The following is a 19,456-nucleotide window of genomic DNA, read 5'->3' as shown; positions in this document are numbered from 1 at the left end:
GTTTATACCACATGTAAATTTATCAGCTTTCATCATAGCCCAATATAAAATGGTTTCAACAAATCAGTTTATTATAATTCACTGCAACAGCAAAATTAAAGTATTTGCAAGTTTTCCTGAGATTTATTCAAAAGGGAACAAAGAATCAATCACCAAACACTGAAAAGTATACATTTATTAAGATAGTTACAAATGTAATGAGCTTGGAGATTAATACAAAAATATTCATTGTTGATATTCAGTGTACTTTCAGGACTACTCAGGCTCAAATTAGCTCTCAACCCTTTCTTATGTTTCATAGATCATCTAGTATAGGGGTGGGGAACCTTTTTATGTTGGAAGGCCACATTAAAGTTGGCTGTAATCTCATAAGGTCACATTCAAGAAATTTTGATCAGATATACTGCAAAATGTCGGCTATTTTAAAAAATGTTAATTTTATAATAACTTCAAGAAAAAGCATTCATTCAGAAGGCTGCAGGTTCCTCACCCGTGATCTGGTAGATACAATGTTAAGACCAGTGTATCTGGAATGACTGAGAAAAATACCTGCATTGATAAGTACTTATAAAGAATCATAATACTATATTCTGCAGTTTTATGTGCATTGTCTGCTTTAATTTGGAAACAGCTACAAGTACACTTTTATAATAAAAGTGAAGGAAAAAATAAATTAGTGGCAGCACACCTGGCAAACATATATAATACACAAATAACTTGCACTTAAGTCTCCTAAGTGAAGGTTGTTGGTATATTGTTTTGGCTACAGTATTGAGACTTATTCTTTGCAGATAAAATAAGTATGAGATATTCAATTAATTAATAAGTAGATATATGAAGGGCATACTAAGTTGAAAGGACAATGAATTGCAGTGAATGAAGATAATAATCACACAAGTATCATACGAGCTGCTTAATTATAAATCCAAAAATAAAAATGCCTAGCAAAGCATGTGATTAACATTCAGATTTTTGTGGACTAAACAGTTGTACAAAAATTAGAGCAAAAATCTAGTTATTTAAAAAACCTTTTTCCATATATAAAAAAAAAAAACATACAAACTTGTTATTACACTGATTTACTAGATTTATTTTGCTCATTAAATCATTTCTTCCTACAAACAATGTCTTAACTGGCCCCTAAAATAAATTTTATAAGGTTAAGCAAGTTTTTGTCTAACAAAAAACTATACCAAGGGGCAAATGAGATGCCTATGTTTTTTTTTTTTTCAAGAAAACTCAAGTTCTTCAACTAAACATTCTGTGAAATAAAAAACTACGAAGTAAAATAAAAATGCATTTTTAAGAATGGAAAATTATAAAAAAAATAATAAAAGGGCTATACAAAAATAAAAAGCAATGAGGATAAAAACAAAAAAAATCACACTCCCTGTTTTAGCATAGTAAACTGTCCTAAGTCCATCGAGGATCAATGTTACTTTCTAGAAGACAATTTAGCAGTAAGGCAAGTTTTTTTCATTTGTTAACAATCACTAGTTATCTGCTAAATGACACTTAGGAAGTCTTCCATTAAGTTCACATGGTGAAGAACTAATAATTGAAATTAAATTTGACCTTGAGAAGGAACCTGGTTCGAACTTGAGCAGGATCATAAACGATATACTCGTTGTACATGAGTGTGTTGTTTTTGCTTGTTTCTAAAGCTGGTCCCATAGGCACCACTGTTCCATCAGACCTGCAGAGAAGTAAAAAAATAGACTTTTTAAAAACTAAAGTTCATATACATATTTCAGGTAGCAAATTGGCTAGTCTTTATTTATTATCAGAATAATTATTTATACAAAACTACTGCAGTTAAGAAAATTACTGGCAGTTCTTTTCAATCCCAACAGAGCTAGTTCTCTTGCAACCATTTAGATAAGTAAAAGTTTCTATATAATCTCACTTACTAGTAACACCTAAGCACTTTCTGACACTGGAAACCAACCAGCAGTTCCACTTCCAAAGCTATATTACCTTAAAATGTAATACTATGCCCTGACAATATGTCTGGTAAAGAATCTAAGGAAGAGAATGTTTCTACTTTTGCATCCACAGTGCACAAACTTCAGCCCAATAAAATAAAAGCCTATACAAATGCAGTGAAAATCCTCAGCAACAAAGTGAATTCATAGAGTTCATCAAAAATTGGGATAGGAATTACCCAAAGAACTTTGTATTCAGAGATGAGCTGTGAGATTTATCAGGTCCTTGCAATTATTATACTGGAAGTTATCCAACTATACAATTTGCAGACTCCATGAGGTACAATCCAAAATCCCAGTAGAGGCAAGAGAGATGAGAATTCCAGCAAGCAACCAACCATGAAAATGGACATCACTAATTATGGGGAGTGCTAAACCTGTAGGGGTCATACAGTACTACAGAAATAGGAAATCAAATTCAATGCAAGAAATGGGAGGGTAATATCAATTCTCTGGATTAAAAGCCTTTCACCAGCATCAAACTACCTTTGCACTGCCAGACATGAGTGAACTTAGCCATACAGATTGCGAAAAGGACTTGGGGGTTATGGTGAGCAGCAACCTTAAACCAAGACAGCAATGCCTAAGCGTACGTAATAAGGCGAATAGATTACTGGGATTTATATCAAGAAGTGTAAGCAACAGAAGTCCAGAGGTCATACTGCAGCTTTATACATCATTAGTAAGGCCTCACCTAGATTATGCAGCTCAGTTCTGGTCTCCATATTACAAAATGGACATAAATTCGTTAGAAAACATTCAGCGTAGGATGACTAAATTAATACATAGCATTAGAAATCTTCCTTATGAAGAAAGATTGAAGACTCTTAAGTTACATTCACTTGTTAGACGAAGAATGAGGGGAGACCTGATTGAAGTGTATAAGTGGAAGATAGGTATTAATAAAGGGGATATTAATAAGGTCTTGAGGATGTCTCTCCAAGAGAGAACCCGCAGTAATGGATTTAAATTAGATAAGTTTAGATTTAGAAAGGACATAGGAAAGTATTGGTTTGGAAATAGGGTAGTTGATGAGTGGAACAGTCTACCTAGTTGGGTTATTGAGGCTGGGACTTTGGGTATTTTCAAATCTAGGTTGGATAAGTACATGAGTGGGAGGGGTTGGATTTGAGTGGGACTTTCACATCAGAGCTTATTTCTTGGGTGGCATTGAAAATTGGGTTGGGCAAATGTTTTGTTAGTGGGATGAATTGTAAAGGACCTGCCTAGTATGGGCCAGCAGGCCTCCTGCAGTGTTCCTCCTTTCTTATGTTCTTATGAACAAGTGGCAACACACTACAACTTGTGTAATCATCAGGAAGAGAGGAAACCTTGAAGTAAAATGCATAAATCTTGAAGATGATCCACAGCAACACGAGCAACCATACAGTTGATAAGTTCCGAGAGTTTCTGTACTTCCAGAGCACAGCCTTGGGCCAAGTCACTTTTAACCTCTCGACTTTTTTAAGAATTACAATTTAAACATTAATTTGCAAAGAAAACAAGGATAATGTTCATATTTTTCATAGCATTTATACTGATCTTTTTCCATATGACACTTCCTCATTACAAACTATTCAGTATTCAGATTTTTTAGGATGCTTTATCCCCTATTAGTTTTTTCATTCCCAGTATTATTTAACCATTGCCAAAATCTTTCTTGCAAGTTTATGCTTTTTTTTTTTTGTTAACAAATCGTCCATTTCCCACTTTTTAACCCCCCCCCAAAAAAAATTATTATTTCTTATGAAAAGATAGAGAATCTTTTCCCGATCATAATGACACCAAAACTATGAAATTTGATGGAAAACTTACGGAATTATGCTCTCTCGAAGTTTGCGGTCTCGACGATGTTTACGCATCAGCGATTTTGCCCACTTTGAGCCCTATTTTCGGCCAATTCCACTGTACTAGTCGACAAAAATCATGAATATTTCACTAGAACTCCATTTTTTCTATCGAATGAGTGCAAGAAACCACCCATATACCGATTTCAACTATCCAATAAAGTGGTCAGAATTTTGCAATTTTGCCAATTTCACACAAATTTCAAAAGATGCCAATTTCCAAATAGGGTCCAGAATAAACAAGACATTCCTGGCACTAAAATGACATTTCCTCTGTTCATTAGTCACGTCCCCAGGCCCCTCTTACATTCTTTTGCTTTCCACTTTGAATTTTTATTCTCACAAAAAATAGATTTACTGTTATGCAGACTACTGCATTAGTGTAAAAAATGGTATAAATAATATTGGCGCACTTGTGAAAGAAAATTAACTCACCAGTTGACGTGTATTGGACGCTTAGCATGATTTGTTTACGTTTGAACTTTGGTAAAAATCGAACATTTCTGCTACTTTGAGCTCAATTTCAAGGTACTTTTCATTGTAAAATCAGTCAAAATCATCTCAATTTCTGTAATGTATCTTCCATTCTATACAATGAGACCAGGAAAACTAGAATACAACAATAAATACCATACAAAAATATAGTGCAAAGTCGATGTATTAATCTAAAAACACGGTCAAAGTTTTTTTTTTCTCATTACGCACTGTGTGCTGCAGGATTTTTTTTATACTGCGCACACTGAACACAGACCCATTCTTTCATATGTAGGCCTACCAGCTTTCTCTCACTAGATTTGAGGGCGCTAGAATTTAGGCGTACTAGTATGTCAAAAACCCTGGCGCCTAAGCTGTACTAGTACAGCTGAAACCCTGAAAGGGTTAAAGATGTAATACTACCATAAATTTCTCACTTACGCAAATAAATTTTGTAACACTTTTTTATATAGAATTTCATCATATATTCTTTTAGATGCACATTTTTTCATCTTATAACTTAGTACAGTGGACCCCCGGTATTCGATATTAATCCATTCCTGAGAGCTCATCGAATACCGAAAATATCGAAAAGCGAATCAATTTTCCCCATAAGAAATAATGGAAATCAAATTAATCCGTGCAAGACACCCAAAAGTATAAAAAAAAAACATTTTACCACATGAAATATTAAGTTTAATGTAATAGAATAATTACAATAACAACAATAACAATAAAATAATAACAATAGAATAATTGACACTTACCTTTAATGAAGATCTGGTGATGATTGATGGGATGGGAGGAGGGGAGAGTGTGGATGGTGTTAGTAAACTCTCCAGTGTTTAGAAGGGGAATCCCCTTCCATTAGGACTTGAGGTAGCAAGTCCTTTTCTGGGGTTACTTCCCTTCTTTTAATACCACTAGGACCAGCTTGAGAGTCACTGGACCTCTGTCGCACAACAAATCTGTCCATAGAGCTCTGTACCTCTCGTTCCTTTACAATTTGTCTAAAATGGGCCACAACATTGTCATTGTAATAGTCACCAGCACGGCTTGCAATAGCTGTGTTAGGGTGATTTTCATCCATAAAGGTTTGCAGTTCAACCCACTTAATTTTTGAAGTAGGTACAATGGATTCCACAACTGACATAGGCTTCTCAAGGTTAGCCCCAAACCCTTCAAAATCTTTCTTAATTTCCATACTAATTCTCACCCTTTTTACCACAGGGTTGGCACTAGAAGCTTTCTTGGGGCCCATGGTGACTTATTTTGCAGAAACAAGCACCAAAAACAGTGATAATATGGAATGTACCGAATGTATCTTTAGATGCGCGCACACTGGCTGGCTTGTAAACACTGGCACACACGGGGCAGTTCAGGCCACACGTGGACACGTCTTGTACGAATCGTATCGAATACAAGGTTTTCAATCGGATACCGAGGCAAAATTTTTGCGTTAAAATGCATGGAATACCGGATTTATCGAATACCGATGCCATCGAATACCGGAGGTCCACTGTATAGTGGACCCTCGACCAACGATATTAATCCGTTCCTGAGAGCTCATCATTAATCAAAATTATCGTTAGTCGAGTTAATTTTCCCCATAAGAAATAATGGAAATCAAATTAATCCGTGCAAGACACCCAAAAGTATTAAAAAAAAAAATTCACCACATGAAACATTAATTTTAATACACACAAACTGAAGAAGACATGTCGTAAGCTTCTCTCTTTTATGTGCGGGTTATTTGTGTATCGTTCCAGTCACGGTATTGTGCCTTTTTTTTTTGTTATTCATGACACTTACCTTTATTGAAGATCTGGTGATGATTGATGGGATGGGAGGAGGGGAGTGTGTGGATGGTGTTAGTGTTTAGAAGGGGAATCCCCTTCCATTAGGACTTGATGTGTCAAGTCCTTTTCCGGGGTTACTTCCCTTCTTCTTTTAATGCCACTAGGACCAGCTTGAGAGTCACTGGACCTGTCGCACAACATATCTGTCCATAGAGGCCTGTACCTCCCGTTCCTTTATGACATTCCTAAAGTGTTTCACAACATTGTCAGTGTCACAATTAAACACTTGTTCAGGTTTCAATTCTTCACTGTCTATGTACTCCTTGAATTCCTGCACATATTTTTCAGCTGCTTTTTGGTCCAAACTGGCAGCCTCACCATGCCTTATCACACCATGTATGCCACTACGATTCTTAAATCTCTCAAACCAACCTTTGCTGGCCTTAAATTCACTCACATCACCACTAGTTGCAGGCATTTTTTTAATTAAATCGTCATGCAACTTCCTAGCCTTTTCACATATGATCGCTTGAGAGATGCTATCTCCTGCTATCTCTTTCTCATTTATCCACACCAATAACAGTCTCGCAACATCTTCTATCACTTGCGATCTCAGTTTCGAAAACATAGTTGCACCTTTGGCAAGAACAGCTTCCTTGATTGCCGTTTTCTTGGCCACAATAGTAGTGATGGTTGATTGGGGTTTTGTGTACAACCTGGCCAGCTCGGAGACACACACTCCACTTTCATACTTAGTAATGATCTCTTTCTTCATATCCATAGTAATTCTCACCCTTTTTGCTGTAGGGTTGGCACTAGAAGCTTTCTTGGGGCCCATGGTGACTTATTTTGCAGGTGCAATCACTAAAAACGCTGTGATAATATGAAACGTTCCGATTGTATGTTTGGATGGGACCGCGGTGGCTGGCTGGCTTGTAAACAGTGGCCACAAGTGGACGCGTCTCAGACGGAACGAATTGTGTTGGTCGAGTTTTTTAGCGCTAGTTGAGGCAAAATTTTTGCGTTAAAATGTATCGCTAGTCGGATTTAGCGTTAGACGATGCCATCGTTGGTCGAGAGTCCACTGTACTATAAAACAAAATTTATTTTTAAGGGCAATGTGTGGTGTAAATATTATGCAGAAAATTCGGAGTGTGGAAATTAGGAAAAGGTGTGGAGTTAATAAAAGTATTAGTCAGAGGGCAGAAGAGGGGTTGTTGAGGTGGTTTGATCATTTAGAGAGAATGGATCAAAGTAGAATGACATGGAAAGCATATAAATCTATAGGGGAAGGAAGGCGGGGTAGGGGTCGTCCTCGAAAGGGTTGGAGAGAGGGGGTAAAGGAGGTTTTGTGGGCAAGGGGCTTGGACTTCCAGCAAGCGTGCGTGAGCGTGTTAGATAGGAGTGAATGGAGACGAATGGTACTTGGGACCTGACGATCTGTTGGAGTGTGAGCAGGGTAATATTTAGTGAAGGGATTCAGGGAAACCGGTTATTTTCATATAGTCGGACTTGAGTCCTGGAAATGGGAAGTACAATGCCTGCACTTTAAAGGAGGGGTTTGGGATATTGGCAGTTTGGAGGGATATGTTGTGTATCTTTATACGTATATGCTTCTAAACTGTTGTATTCTGAGCACCTCTGCAAAAACAGCGATGTGTGAGTGTGGTGAAAGTGTTGAATGATGATGAAAGTATTTTCTTTTTTGGGGATTTTCTTTCTTTTTTGGGTCACCCTGCCTCGGTGGGAGACGGCCGACTTGTTGGGGGGAAAAATAAAAAAAATTATAATTATTATTAATTTAGGGAACTGAAGCTCACTCTATTATTATATTACAATTTTTTTTTTTTCAACAAGTCGGCCATCTCCCACCGAGGCAGGGTGACCCAAAAAGAAAGAAAATCCCCAAAAAGAAAATACTATCATCAACATTCAACACTTTCACCTCAATCACACAATCACTGTTTTTGCAGAGGTGCTCAGAACACAACAGTTTAGAAGCATATACGTATAAAGATACACAACATATCCCTCCAAACTGCCAATATCCCAAACCCCTCCTTTAAAGTGCAGGCATTGTACTTCCCATTTCCAGGACTCAAGTCCGACTATTTATTTATTATCACACCGGCCGATTCCCACCAAGGCAGGGTGGCCCGAAAAAGAAAAACTTTCACCATCATTCACTCCATCACTGTCTTGCCAGAAGGGTGCTTTACACTACAGTTTTTAAACTGCAACATTAACACCCCTCCTTCAGAGTGCAGGCACTGTACTTCCCATCTCCAGGACTCAAGTCCGGCCTGCCGGTTTCCCTGAATCCCTTCATAAATGTTACTTTGCTCACACTCCAACAGCACGTCAAGTATTAAAAACCATTTGTCTCCATTCACTCCTATCAAACACGCTCACGCATGCCTGCTGGAAGTCCAAGCCCCTCGCACACAAAACTTCCTTTACCCCCTCCCTCCAACCCTTCCTAGGCCGACCCCTACCCCGCCTTCCTTCCACTACAGACTGATACACTCTTGAAGTCATTCTGTTTCGCTCCATTCTCTCTACATGTCCGAACCACCTCAACAACCCTTCCTCAGCCCTCTGGACAACAGTTTTGGTAATCCCGCACCTCCTCCTAACTTCCAAACTACGAATTCTCTGCATTATATTTACACCACACATTGCCCTCAGACATGACATCTCCACTGCCTCCAGCCTTCTCCTCGCTGCAACATTCATCACCCACGCTTCACACCCATATAAGAGCGTTGGTAAAACTATACTCTCATACATTCCCCTCTTTGCCTCCAAGGACAAAGTTCTTTGTCTCCACAGACTCCTAAGTGCACCACTCACTCTTTTTCCCTCATCAATTCTATGATTCACCTCATCTTTCATAGACCCATCCGCTGACACGTCCACTCCCAAATATCTGAATACGTTCACCTCCTCCATACTCTCTCCCTCCAATCTGATATTCAATCTTTCATCACCTAATCTTTTTGTTATCCTCATAACCTTACTCTTTCCTGTATTCACCTTTAATTTTCTTCTTTTGCACACCCTACCAAATTCATCCACCAATCTCTGCAACTTCTCTTCAGAATCTCCCAAGAGCACAGTGTCATCAGCAAAGAGCAGCTGTGACAACTCCCACTTTGTGTGTGATTCTTTATCTTTTAACTCCACGCCTCTTGCCAAGACCCTCGCATTTACTTCTCTTACAACCCCATCTATAAATATATTAAACAACCACGGTGACATCACACATCCTTGTCTAAGGCCTACTTTTACTGGGAAAAAATTTCCCTCTTTCCTACATACTCTAACTTGAGCCTCACTATCCTCGTAAAAACTCTTCACTGCTTTCAGTAACCTACCTCCTACACCATACACTTGCAACATCTGCCACATTGCCCCCCTATCCACCCTGTCATACGCCTTTTCCAAATCCATAAATGCCACAAAGACCTCTTTAGCCTTATCTAAATACTGTTCACTTATATGTTTCACTGTAAACACCTGGTCCACACACCCCCTACCTTTCCTAAAGCCTCCTTGTTCATCTGCTATCCTATTCTCCGTCTTACTCTTAATTCTTTCAATTATAACTCTACCATACACTTTACCAGGTACACTCAACAGACTTATCCCCCTATAATTTTTGCACTCTCTTTTATCCCCTTTGCCTTTATACAAAGGAACTATGCATGCTCTCTGCCAATCCCTAGGTACCTTACCCTCTTCCATACATTTATTAAATAATTGCACCAACCACTCCAAAACTATATCCCCACCTGCTTTTAACATTTCTATCTTTATCCCATCAATCCCGGCTGCCTTACCCCCTTTCATTTTACCTACTGCCTCACGAACTTCCCCCACACTCACAACTGGCTCTTCCTCACTCCTACAAGATGTTATTCCTCCTTGCCCTATACACGAAATCACAGCTTCCCTATCTTCATCAACATTTAACAATTCCTCAAAATATTCCTTCCATCTTCCCAATACCTCTAACTCTCCATTTAATAACTCTCCTCTCCTATTTTTAACTGACAAATCCATTTGTTCTCTAGGCTTTCTTAACTTGTTAATCTCACTCCAAAACTTTTTCTTATTTTCAACAAAATTTGTTGATAACATCTCACCCACTCTCTCATTTGCTCTCTTTTTACATTGCTTCACCACTCTCTTAACTTCTCTCTTTTTCTCCATATACTCTTCCCTCCTTGCATCACTTCTACTTTGTAAAAACTTCTCATATGCTAACTTTTTCTCCCTTACTACTCTCTTTACATCATCATTCCACCAATCGCTCCTCTTCCCTCCTGCACCCACTTTCCTGTAACCACAAACTTCTGCTGAACACTCTAACACTACATTTTTAAACCTACCCCATACCTCTTCGACCCCATTGCCTATGCTCTCATTAGCCCATCTATCCTCCAATAGCTGTTTATATCTTACCCTAACTGCCTCCTCTTTTAGTTTATAAACCTTTACCTCTCTCTTCCCTGATGCTTCTATTCTCCTTGTATCCCATCTACCTTTTACTCTCAGTGTAGCTACAACTAGAAAGTGATCTGATATATCTGTGGCCCCTCTATAAACATGTACATCCTGAAGTCTACTCAACAGTCTTTTATCTACCAATACATAATCCAACAAACTACTGTCATTTCGCCCTACATCATATCGTGTATACTTATTTATCCTCTTTTTCTTAAAATATGTATTACCTATAACTAAACCCCTTTCTATACAAAGTTCAATCAAAGGGCTCCCATTATCATTTACACCTGGCACCCCAAACTTACCTACCACACCCTCTCTAAAAGTTTCTCCTACTTTAGCATTCAAGTCCCCTACCACAATTACTCTCTCACTTGGTTCAAAGGCTCCTATACATTCACTTAACATCTCCCAAAATTTCTCTCTCTCCTCTGCATTCCTCTCTTCTCCAGGTGCATACACGCTTATTATGACCCACTTCTCGCATCCAACCTTTACTTTAATCCACATAATTCTTGAATTTACACATTCATATTCTCTTTTCTCCTTCCATAACTGATCATTTAACATTACTGCTACCCCTTCCTTTGCTCTAACTCTCTCAGATACTCCAGATTTAATCCCATTTATTTCCCCCCACTGAAACTCTCCTACCCCCTTCAGCTTTGTTTCGCTTAGGGCCAGGACATCCAACTTCTTTTCATTCATAACATCAGCAATCATCTGTTTCTTGTCATCCGCACTACATCCACGCACATTTAAGCAACCCTGCTCACACTCCAACAGATCGTCAGGTCCCAAATACCATTCGTCTCCATTCACTCCTATCTAACACGCTCATGCACGCTTGCTGGAAGTCCAAGCCCCTTGCCCACAAAACCTCCTTTACCCCCTCTCTCCAACCCTTTCGAGGACGACCCCTACCCCTCCTTCCTTCCCCTATAGATTTATATGCTTTCCATGTCATTCTACTTTGATCCATTCTCTCTAAATGACCAAACCACCTCAACAACCCCTCTTCTGCCCTCTGACTAATGCTTTTATTAACTCCACACCTTTTCCTAATTTCCACACTCCGAATTGTCTGCATAATATTTACACCACACATTGCCCTTAGACAGGACATCTCCACTGCCTCCAACCGTCTCCTCGCTGTTGCATTTACCACCCAAGCTTCACATCCATATAAGAGTATTGGTACTACTATACTTTCATTCATTCCCTTCTTTGCCTCCATAGATAACGTTTTTTGACTCCACATATACCTCAACGCACCACTCGCCTCTTTTCCCTCATCAATTCTATGATTAACCTCATCCTTCATAAATCCATCCGCCGACACGTCAACTCCCAAGTATCTGAAAACATTCACTTCTTCCATATTCCTCCTCCCCAATTTGATATCCAATTTTTCTTTATCTAAATCATTTGATACCCTCATCACCTTACTCTTTTCTATGTTCACTTTCAACTTTCTACCTTTACACACATTCCCAAACTCATCCACTAACCTTTGCAATTTTTCTTTAGAATCTCCCATAAGCACAGCATCATCAGCAAAAAGTAACTGTCAATTCCCATTTTGAATTTGATTCCCCATAATTTAATCCCACCCCTCTCCCGAACACCCTAGCATTTACTTCTTTTACAACCCCATCTATAAATATATTAAACAACCATGGTGACATTACACATCCCTGTCTAAGACCTACTTTTACCGGGAAGTATTCTTCCTCTCTTCTACACACCCTAACCTGAGCCTCACTATCCTCATGAAAACTCTTTACAGCATTTAGTAACTACCACCTATTCCATATACTTGCAACATCTGCCACATTGCTCCTCTATCCACTCTATCATATGCCTTTTCTAAATCCATAAATGCAATAAAAACTTCCCTACCTTTATCTAAATACTGTTCACATATATGCTTCAATGTAAACACTTGATCTACACATCCCCTACCCACTCTGAAACCTCCCTGCTCATCCGCAATCCTACATTCTGTCTTACCTCTAATTCTTTCAATTATAACCCTACCGTATACTTTTCCTGGTATACTCAGTAAACTTATTCCTCTATAATTTTTACAATCTCTTTTGTCCCCTTTCCCTTTATATAAAGGGACTATACATGCTCTCCGCCAATCCCTAGGTACCTTCCCCTCTTTCATACATTTATGAATAATACATGTGTAATAATAATAATAACAATGATAAAGAGAGCAGAACGCCGCCAACTCAGTGTACTGTTTACCTCGGTGTGGGAGTATTTCTCTCATGCTTTGCTTACATTTTTTACAGCCATTTGGCCAAATTTAATTTTTCTAAGCATGGGTCCTAAGAAAGTAAGTGTAAAGGACAGTGCTGAGAAGAAAAAGAGGATGATTTCCAAGTAATTAAAGCATGAAATCATAGATGAACAAGCGAGGTGAGCAAATTTTGGATTGAGGGGGGAAGCAGGGGGAGCTGGCTTGTAATTCAGAGCAAAAGATCGACCGAGCGACAGCTTGTATCTCAAAAAACTCATACGGTGGGACACTTTTAAGTCAAGGTTCCACTGTACCTGTGACAGAATGTAAGGTAAAATAAAAGCAGTGTTTAAATTTAGCAGTATAAGTAGTCAATCTGCTACCAAATATTTTCCATTTACTATGTTACAGTAAATGTTGGTAGTAAACATTGGCTAAAAAGATAAAAATGAAATCAACTTCAGTGTTTACACCAATTTAAATTAGATTAAGATTACAATACACTGTCATTATGGCTGAAGGGAATACTGACATTAATAATACAAAACAAAAGTGATTAATTAAATGAAAAAAAAAAACACGAGCTCTTTAGTTTGAGTACAAAGCAGATATACAACACTTACAAGTTGAACAATGAGAGACTTGTGCAACAAGTGTCTCATTGTTCAATTTTTCAGTTATCTAAGCTATAAGAACTTACAAGGTTGTAAAATTCTGTGGATTGGGAACAATTCTTCCACATCCTTTGACTGAGTTGAATCCTTTGGGAAGATTGTTGGCATTATAGTCAGCATTGATAAGGTCGTTCGTCTTGCCCAAGGCCACTTCAGAGAGCAGCATCAGACCTACATCTGAGCGCTGATTGGCCCAGCAGTAGTTTGCACTCTTACTGACCATATCTGCAAAGTAAATACCTTTGCCAAACTGCAAAGGTGGAAAAAAAAATTAATCCCACAATTATCAACAATAGTATTAAAGCAAAGATACTGAAGGTAGGAAGTAGGAACAAAAGAGCATGTGCAGAAAATATTAAGTACGAGTCAATTTCATTAAGTGAACTTGATCTCTGAAAACAAAAGAGTTTTACAAGTTTTGAAAAACAAATGCCCTATTTTCCCTCTTAACATGGCCAAGCCTACCCCCATGGCTGAATTTGAGTTTGTTTCTTCTTTGTCCTTTAGCAACCCAGTCTGATATGTATATATATTTATGTGCAGCACTAAACCTGTGTGGGTCATTCAGCGTAAAGAGTGATGGAGGCTCAAGCCTCCATCTGCTAATTATTATACGGACACACTACTCTGCAACCAGTCAGGCTTGGGAGAATATCTGCAACCCAGCATGAGATCAGGTGACTGCCTGATAAACTAAACTATTGCAGCCAGCAGGCCCACAGCACCATCACAACTTGGCTGATCATGCATATAATAACCAATGTACTGGACATTCAGGTACGAAACAACACCTACAGCTCAATTCTTAATACTTTGGAGAGATGTTAATATGGGATATTAACATATCCTGTATTAGCTGTGCTCATTTGCAATGCACCTCACTGTCTAACTGTGTAACATATCCCAACACACCCAATGAACACCCACTTAAAATGAGAAAAATTCAAATAACTCACCATGTAACCAGTTACTGGGGCTTCCGGAGGTGCAATTCTCAAGCCTTGACTAAGGATTCCAGCATAGTTTGATAAACGAGATCCATGCCATAATAGCATAGAATTACCCACACTTTTGAATCTTTCATACTCCATATCCTTCTTACAGGTGAACACTTCCATCAGCTCCAGTCCATAATTTGTGTGTGTTTTACCATGGGTAGTTTTCAGGTAGTTCTCTATGACCTAAAACAAAGAGGTAGCCATAATTATATTCTCAAACTATTATATAAAATTCAAGCTAACAATTTTTTATATCTGGTTAAGTTTTTTCTGATATAATTTAGTACTCAGGAGTGTTAACAATTAACTGAAAGAATAGCTAGAATTTGCTTTGTCTCCATATAGGGGTGTTAATGTTGCAGTTTTATAAACTGTAGTGTAAAGCACCCCTCTGGCAAGACAGTGATGGAGTGAATGAGAGTGAATGACGATGAAAGTTTTTCTTTCTCGGGGCCACCCTGCCTTGGTGGGAATCGGCCGATGTGTTAATAAAAGAAATAAAATAAGTTATAATTTCTAAAATTGTATTTCACGACTTCTTAGATTCCACGGCTATTTTGGCATTATCCAAATAATCTGTGAATTAACCAAAACAGAATTGTATTATCTTATTCTATGCACAATGAAAACAAACTAATCATACATGTCTTAAAATAGAAGCAAGATTTACATATAAAAAACAAACACCATAAATTTGTTACCTGTAGATAGACAACCTTCTACTCTTGGTTTAAAATGACATGATCAAATGCTGGAACCCTGATCAAGGTCCCAGAAATGGAAACTTTTCTTATATGTTCTTATGGTTGCTCACCTCTCTTTTTAAACCACTAGTCAGTATCATATACCAACCTTCTACTCTTCCAACACTAACCACTTACAATTTTACCATAGTCACCACCCATAACTACTAACAAACACCCTTCAATTATGCCAGTGATATAGTTTTTTTCTGCACAATCAGCCTCGTGTTACCTTTCACTCGCTCTCACTTCTGTATATCAGTGGCATTCAGTACCAACAAGATGATGAATTAGACACATGCAACTTCTGGGTATCTTTACTTGTAGATGTTTCACCATCCAGTGGCTTTGTCAATACAATACATGAACATAATATGAAGGCTGTAGAAATATATACAGCAATAGTTCAACAGTCTTCCATTATGTCCTTGAATTTGCTTTGACGAAGCCACTGGACAGTGAAACGTCTACAAATAAAGATACCCAGATGTTGCACGTGTGTCTAATTCTTCACTGTGTCGGTACTATATACCACTCGTGTACAATATAGCAGTGGTAAAGAAAGGGAAGATAAATGACAGTGGAAGAACACATCATACAGGTGTTTAAAAACAGAGGAAGGGGCTAATTCACTTTAATCAGTCAAAAGTCAAGATATGAGACCAAGAGCTAGAGTTCAGCCCATGCAGACTCGAATAGACATTTGCACAAAGTGAGGTTATGAAAATAATCACTGGGAACTGTTTATTATCTTTTTTTCCAAAGTGAGGGGAACAAAACCACAAAGAAAATTATGCTTAGACCATGTCTTTTTTTTTTAAAGTTTTGATTAATATTGTAACAAATGAATAACAGATTACTGTACAATAATTGCAACTGCATAAAAAAAGTTCTATGGTGTGAGACAAATAGCTAAAAATAACTCTTTAAAAAAAGAAATTATAAAATTGTAGCTTTTTTTTTCATCTCAGTGCAATAAAAGCTGCCTTACAGAAGCTCTTATCACATTTATGTCTGTAACCCTGCCAAACATGATTTTTACCTTATAATCACTGGTATCTTTCTCCAATGGTACCATGTCACACTTGAGCTCATTGTAGTTCTGATCAGCTGGATGAAGGGTCAGGTCACCTGGTTGATCTAATATGCTCAAAGCTGCCTGGATATCACCAAGTGCCTCTAACAATGCCATCTTTTCTTTAATTTCCTTTTGGGTGCGAATCAAAGGGGGAACTTTCATCCCAAAATAATGTGGTATCCTGGAAACAGAATTAATATTATAATGGATTATTTTAATACACTGGCAGTCTCCCACTGAAGCAGGGTGGCCTGAAAAGGTACAAAAAAGTTTTTCTCCTTTTACATTTAGTAATTTACACAGGAGAAGGGGTTACAAGCCCCTTGTTCCTGGCATTTTAGTCACTTAATACAACACGTATGACTTACAGAGGAAGGAGTCTTCTCCATTTCCCCATGGAGTATTATAATAGACATAGGGAGAGAGTATGGAGGTGGTGAATGTGTTCAGATATTTGGGAGTGGACGTGTCAGCAGATGGGTCTATGAAGGATGAGGTGAACCAGAGAACTGACGGGGAAAAATGCAAGTGGTGCACTGAGGAGTCTGTGGAGACAAAGAACTTGATCCATGAAACAAAGAAGGGAATGTCTGAGAGTATAGTTATACCAATGCTCTTGTATGGGTGTGAGGCATGGGTTGTTAATGTTGCAACAAGAAGGCTGGAGGCAGTGGAGATGTCATATCTGAGGGCAATGTGTGGTGTGAATATAATGCAGACAATCCAAAGTTTGGAGATTAGGAGGAGGTGTGGGATTACCAAAACTATTATTCAGAGGGATGAGGAGGGGTTACTGAGATGGTTTGGACATGTAGAGAGGATGGAATGAAATAGAATGACTGTGAGAGTACATAAATGGAGGGAAGGTGGGGTAGGGGTCGATCTAGGAAAGATTGGAGGGAGGGGGTAAATGAGGTTTTATGTGTGAGGGGCTTGGACTTCCAGCAAGCGTGTGTGAGCATGTTAGACAGGTGCAAATAGAGACAAATGGTTTTTTAGGACTTGATGTGCTGTTGGAGTGTAAGCAAGGTAACATTTATGAAAGAATTCAGGGAAACTGACAGGGCAGACTTGATTCCTGGAGATGGGAAGTACAGTGCCAGCACTTTGAAGGAAGGGTGTTAATGCTGCAGTTTTATAACTGTAGTGTAAGCATGCCTCTGGCAAGACAGTGATGGAGTGACTGATGATGAAAGTTTTTCGAACCACCCTGCCTTGGTGGGAAACAGCCGATCTGTTAATAAAATAAAAGATATTTGTAAGCAATTATAGAAAAATCCCATAAAAAATGATAAAAGTACTAAACAATACTTTGCATAACTATATTTTTAAATGTACTGTTAACTAATTACTGAACTAACACTTGTAGTGTCTAACATATTTCTCCATACAATACATTCTACAAAGTTTTAAGGTGGATATCTATTAGATGCCAGCATGTGTTTACATTCATTAGAATGTGAACACATATCTGCATATTGCTCCTTCAAAAACACAAATTAATGAAGGTTAAGGGCTTTCAAATACGAGGATATCTCACCTAGTATAAAAGTCATTACAGGCCTGCATCAAGTCCTTCTCAGCCAACTTTTTGCTCCTGATCAGTTCATCTATACATTTGAGTGCAAGGTAGCCAGCCTTGATCTGCTCAGTAGTCAGCTTTCCAAGCGGAGCTTTCTTAGCATCGTACTTCATCTCAATTACAGTTTCTTCCATCGTGCGAACATTACAGATGAGCTCTATCAGAGCTTTCACACGTGCCTCCAGTTTGCACACCAGCTGCAGATTTTAAGTATTCAATTTAAAGTCAAAAGTTTGTTAAAATATAATGGTGAGACAGAGGTGCAGAGCAAGCATTTATTATGAAACTGTTTCATTATGTAGAGCTTAATGAAGTCAAGTTATTGACTTACTCAAGTTCTACACAGAACATAACAGTCACAATATAAGCGCTACCTCCATTTCTTTTCTTCATTACTGTTGGAGGTACGCCTTTGTATCAGATTAAAAAGCAATTCCTAAACTACATATTTTATTATAAGACTAACATAATACAGTACAAATTTCAACAGAACTGTTATTGGAAGGATAGGGTGGAGGAAATCATTATAAATAATGTGCTATATATTCAAAGGGTGGAGGAAAGAGACTAAAAGCAATGTCTTTAAATTACGTGGATGAAGGAGACATGTATGTAAATATAAATATTTATCAACAATGAAATTGGCTTGGGCTTATGTTTGTGAGGACTTTATGGGCCAATATACCACAATATTAATCACTAAAAAAAGTATAGCCTTAAAATCCTCAAAAATAATGCATGCAGGCCAATCCCAGTTTTCTCGGTAGATTATATCTGATCTTTCCATTTACAAGTGTCAAGACAAATGTAATAATTTGAAAGCTCACTTAAATTCAGGAAAAATACATTTGTTTGTTCATTTTATTATTTTATGAATAAAATAATAAAATGAACAGACAAATCCAAAACTTTGTTTTTATTAAGATAAAAACTTACCTTATTACGAGCTTCCTTTGCTTTTTCCATGGTTGTGCTCGAATCAGTAGTGTCTTCTCCCTTGGAGTAATCCATTGCCAGCAAATCATATTTTCCAGGCACCTTCTCAAAAGCTATGCGCATGTCCCATTCATTTTTTGTCTTATCACTGAACCTACAAATTATGAGAAAGATTTGTTTTAGCATTTCCTGTTACAGCTCCAGCAATCCTGCTAGTGAAAGATTTAACAGGTTCCAGTTTCTTACTCTTATGACAGGAGCTCACTCTTCATGTGTGATTTATCATTCGTTATGAAATCCTTCCCTCAAAAGCACTTCATCCCAAGAGGAAACAGAGGAAAAAAAATATGATGCACGTGTTTCCTTCAAGCTTTCAACACACCAAAGTATCTGAAATATCTGGAAATTAAGTATAAAGCAATTTCCTCTAATATGGTAAGTCACCAAGAGGAACAAAGCATCACCAGTTGAGAAAATATGACAGGGACAAAGTAATCGACAAATTTATTACAACACTTTAGACTTAAAAGTGAAATTCAAGAGGATTAATCTAAGTGTGTAGAAGAGAGGGAGAATA

General features: G+C 38.0%; 1 protein-coding gene across 2 annotated transcripts in view; it reads right to left on the bottom strand.

Moving 5' to 3' along the window:
* Nucleotides 1-1,141: 1,141 nt before the first annotated feature.
* Nucleotides 1,142-19,456, bottom strand: part of LOC128701597 (poly [ADP-ribose] polymerase 2-like) — a 33,149-nt gene continuing 14,834 nt past the window's right edge. Inside the window, exons 5-10 of one of the 2 annotated variants that reach the window (XM_070101670.1) lie at nucleotides 18,880-19,033; nucleotides 17,902-18,140; nucleotides 16,326-16,542; nucleotides 14,499-14,723; nucleotides 13,569-13,792; nucleotides 1,142-1,696 (exon numbers count right to left, since the gene is read on the bottom strand). In XM_070101670.1, coding sequence (XP_069957771.1) covers nucleotides 1,552-1,696; nucleotides 13,569-13,792; nucleotides 14,499-14,723; nucleotides 16,326-16,542; nucleotides 17,902-18,140; nucleotides 18,880-19,033 — 1,204 coding nt within the window. In that variant the 3' untranslated portion in view covers nucleotides 1,142-1,551. The remainder of the gene's footprint in view (nucleotides 1,697-13,568; nucleotides 13,793-14,498; nucleotides 14,724-16,325; nucleotides 16,543-17,901; nucleotides 18,141-18,879; nucleotides 19,034-19,456) is intronic. The other variant, XM_070101672.1, reaches the window with a different exon arrangement.

Source organism: Cherax quadricarinatus, chromosome 78 (assembly GCF_038502225.1).
Source record: "Cherax quadricarinatus isolate ZL_2023a chromosome 78, ASM3850222v1, whole genome shotgun sequence".
Lineage (NCBI taxonomy): Eukaryota > Metazoa > Arthropoda > Malacostraca > Decapoda > Parastacidae > Cherax > Cherax quadricarinatus.
The sequence above is the reverse complement of the archived record's forward strand: the minus strand, read 5'-3'. Positions and strand labels throughout refer to the sequence as shown.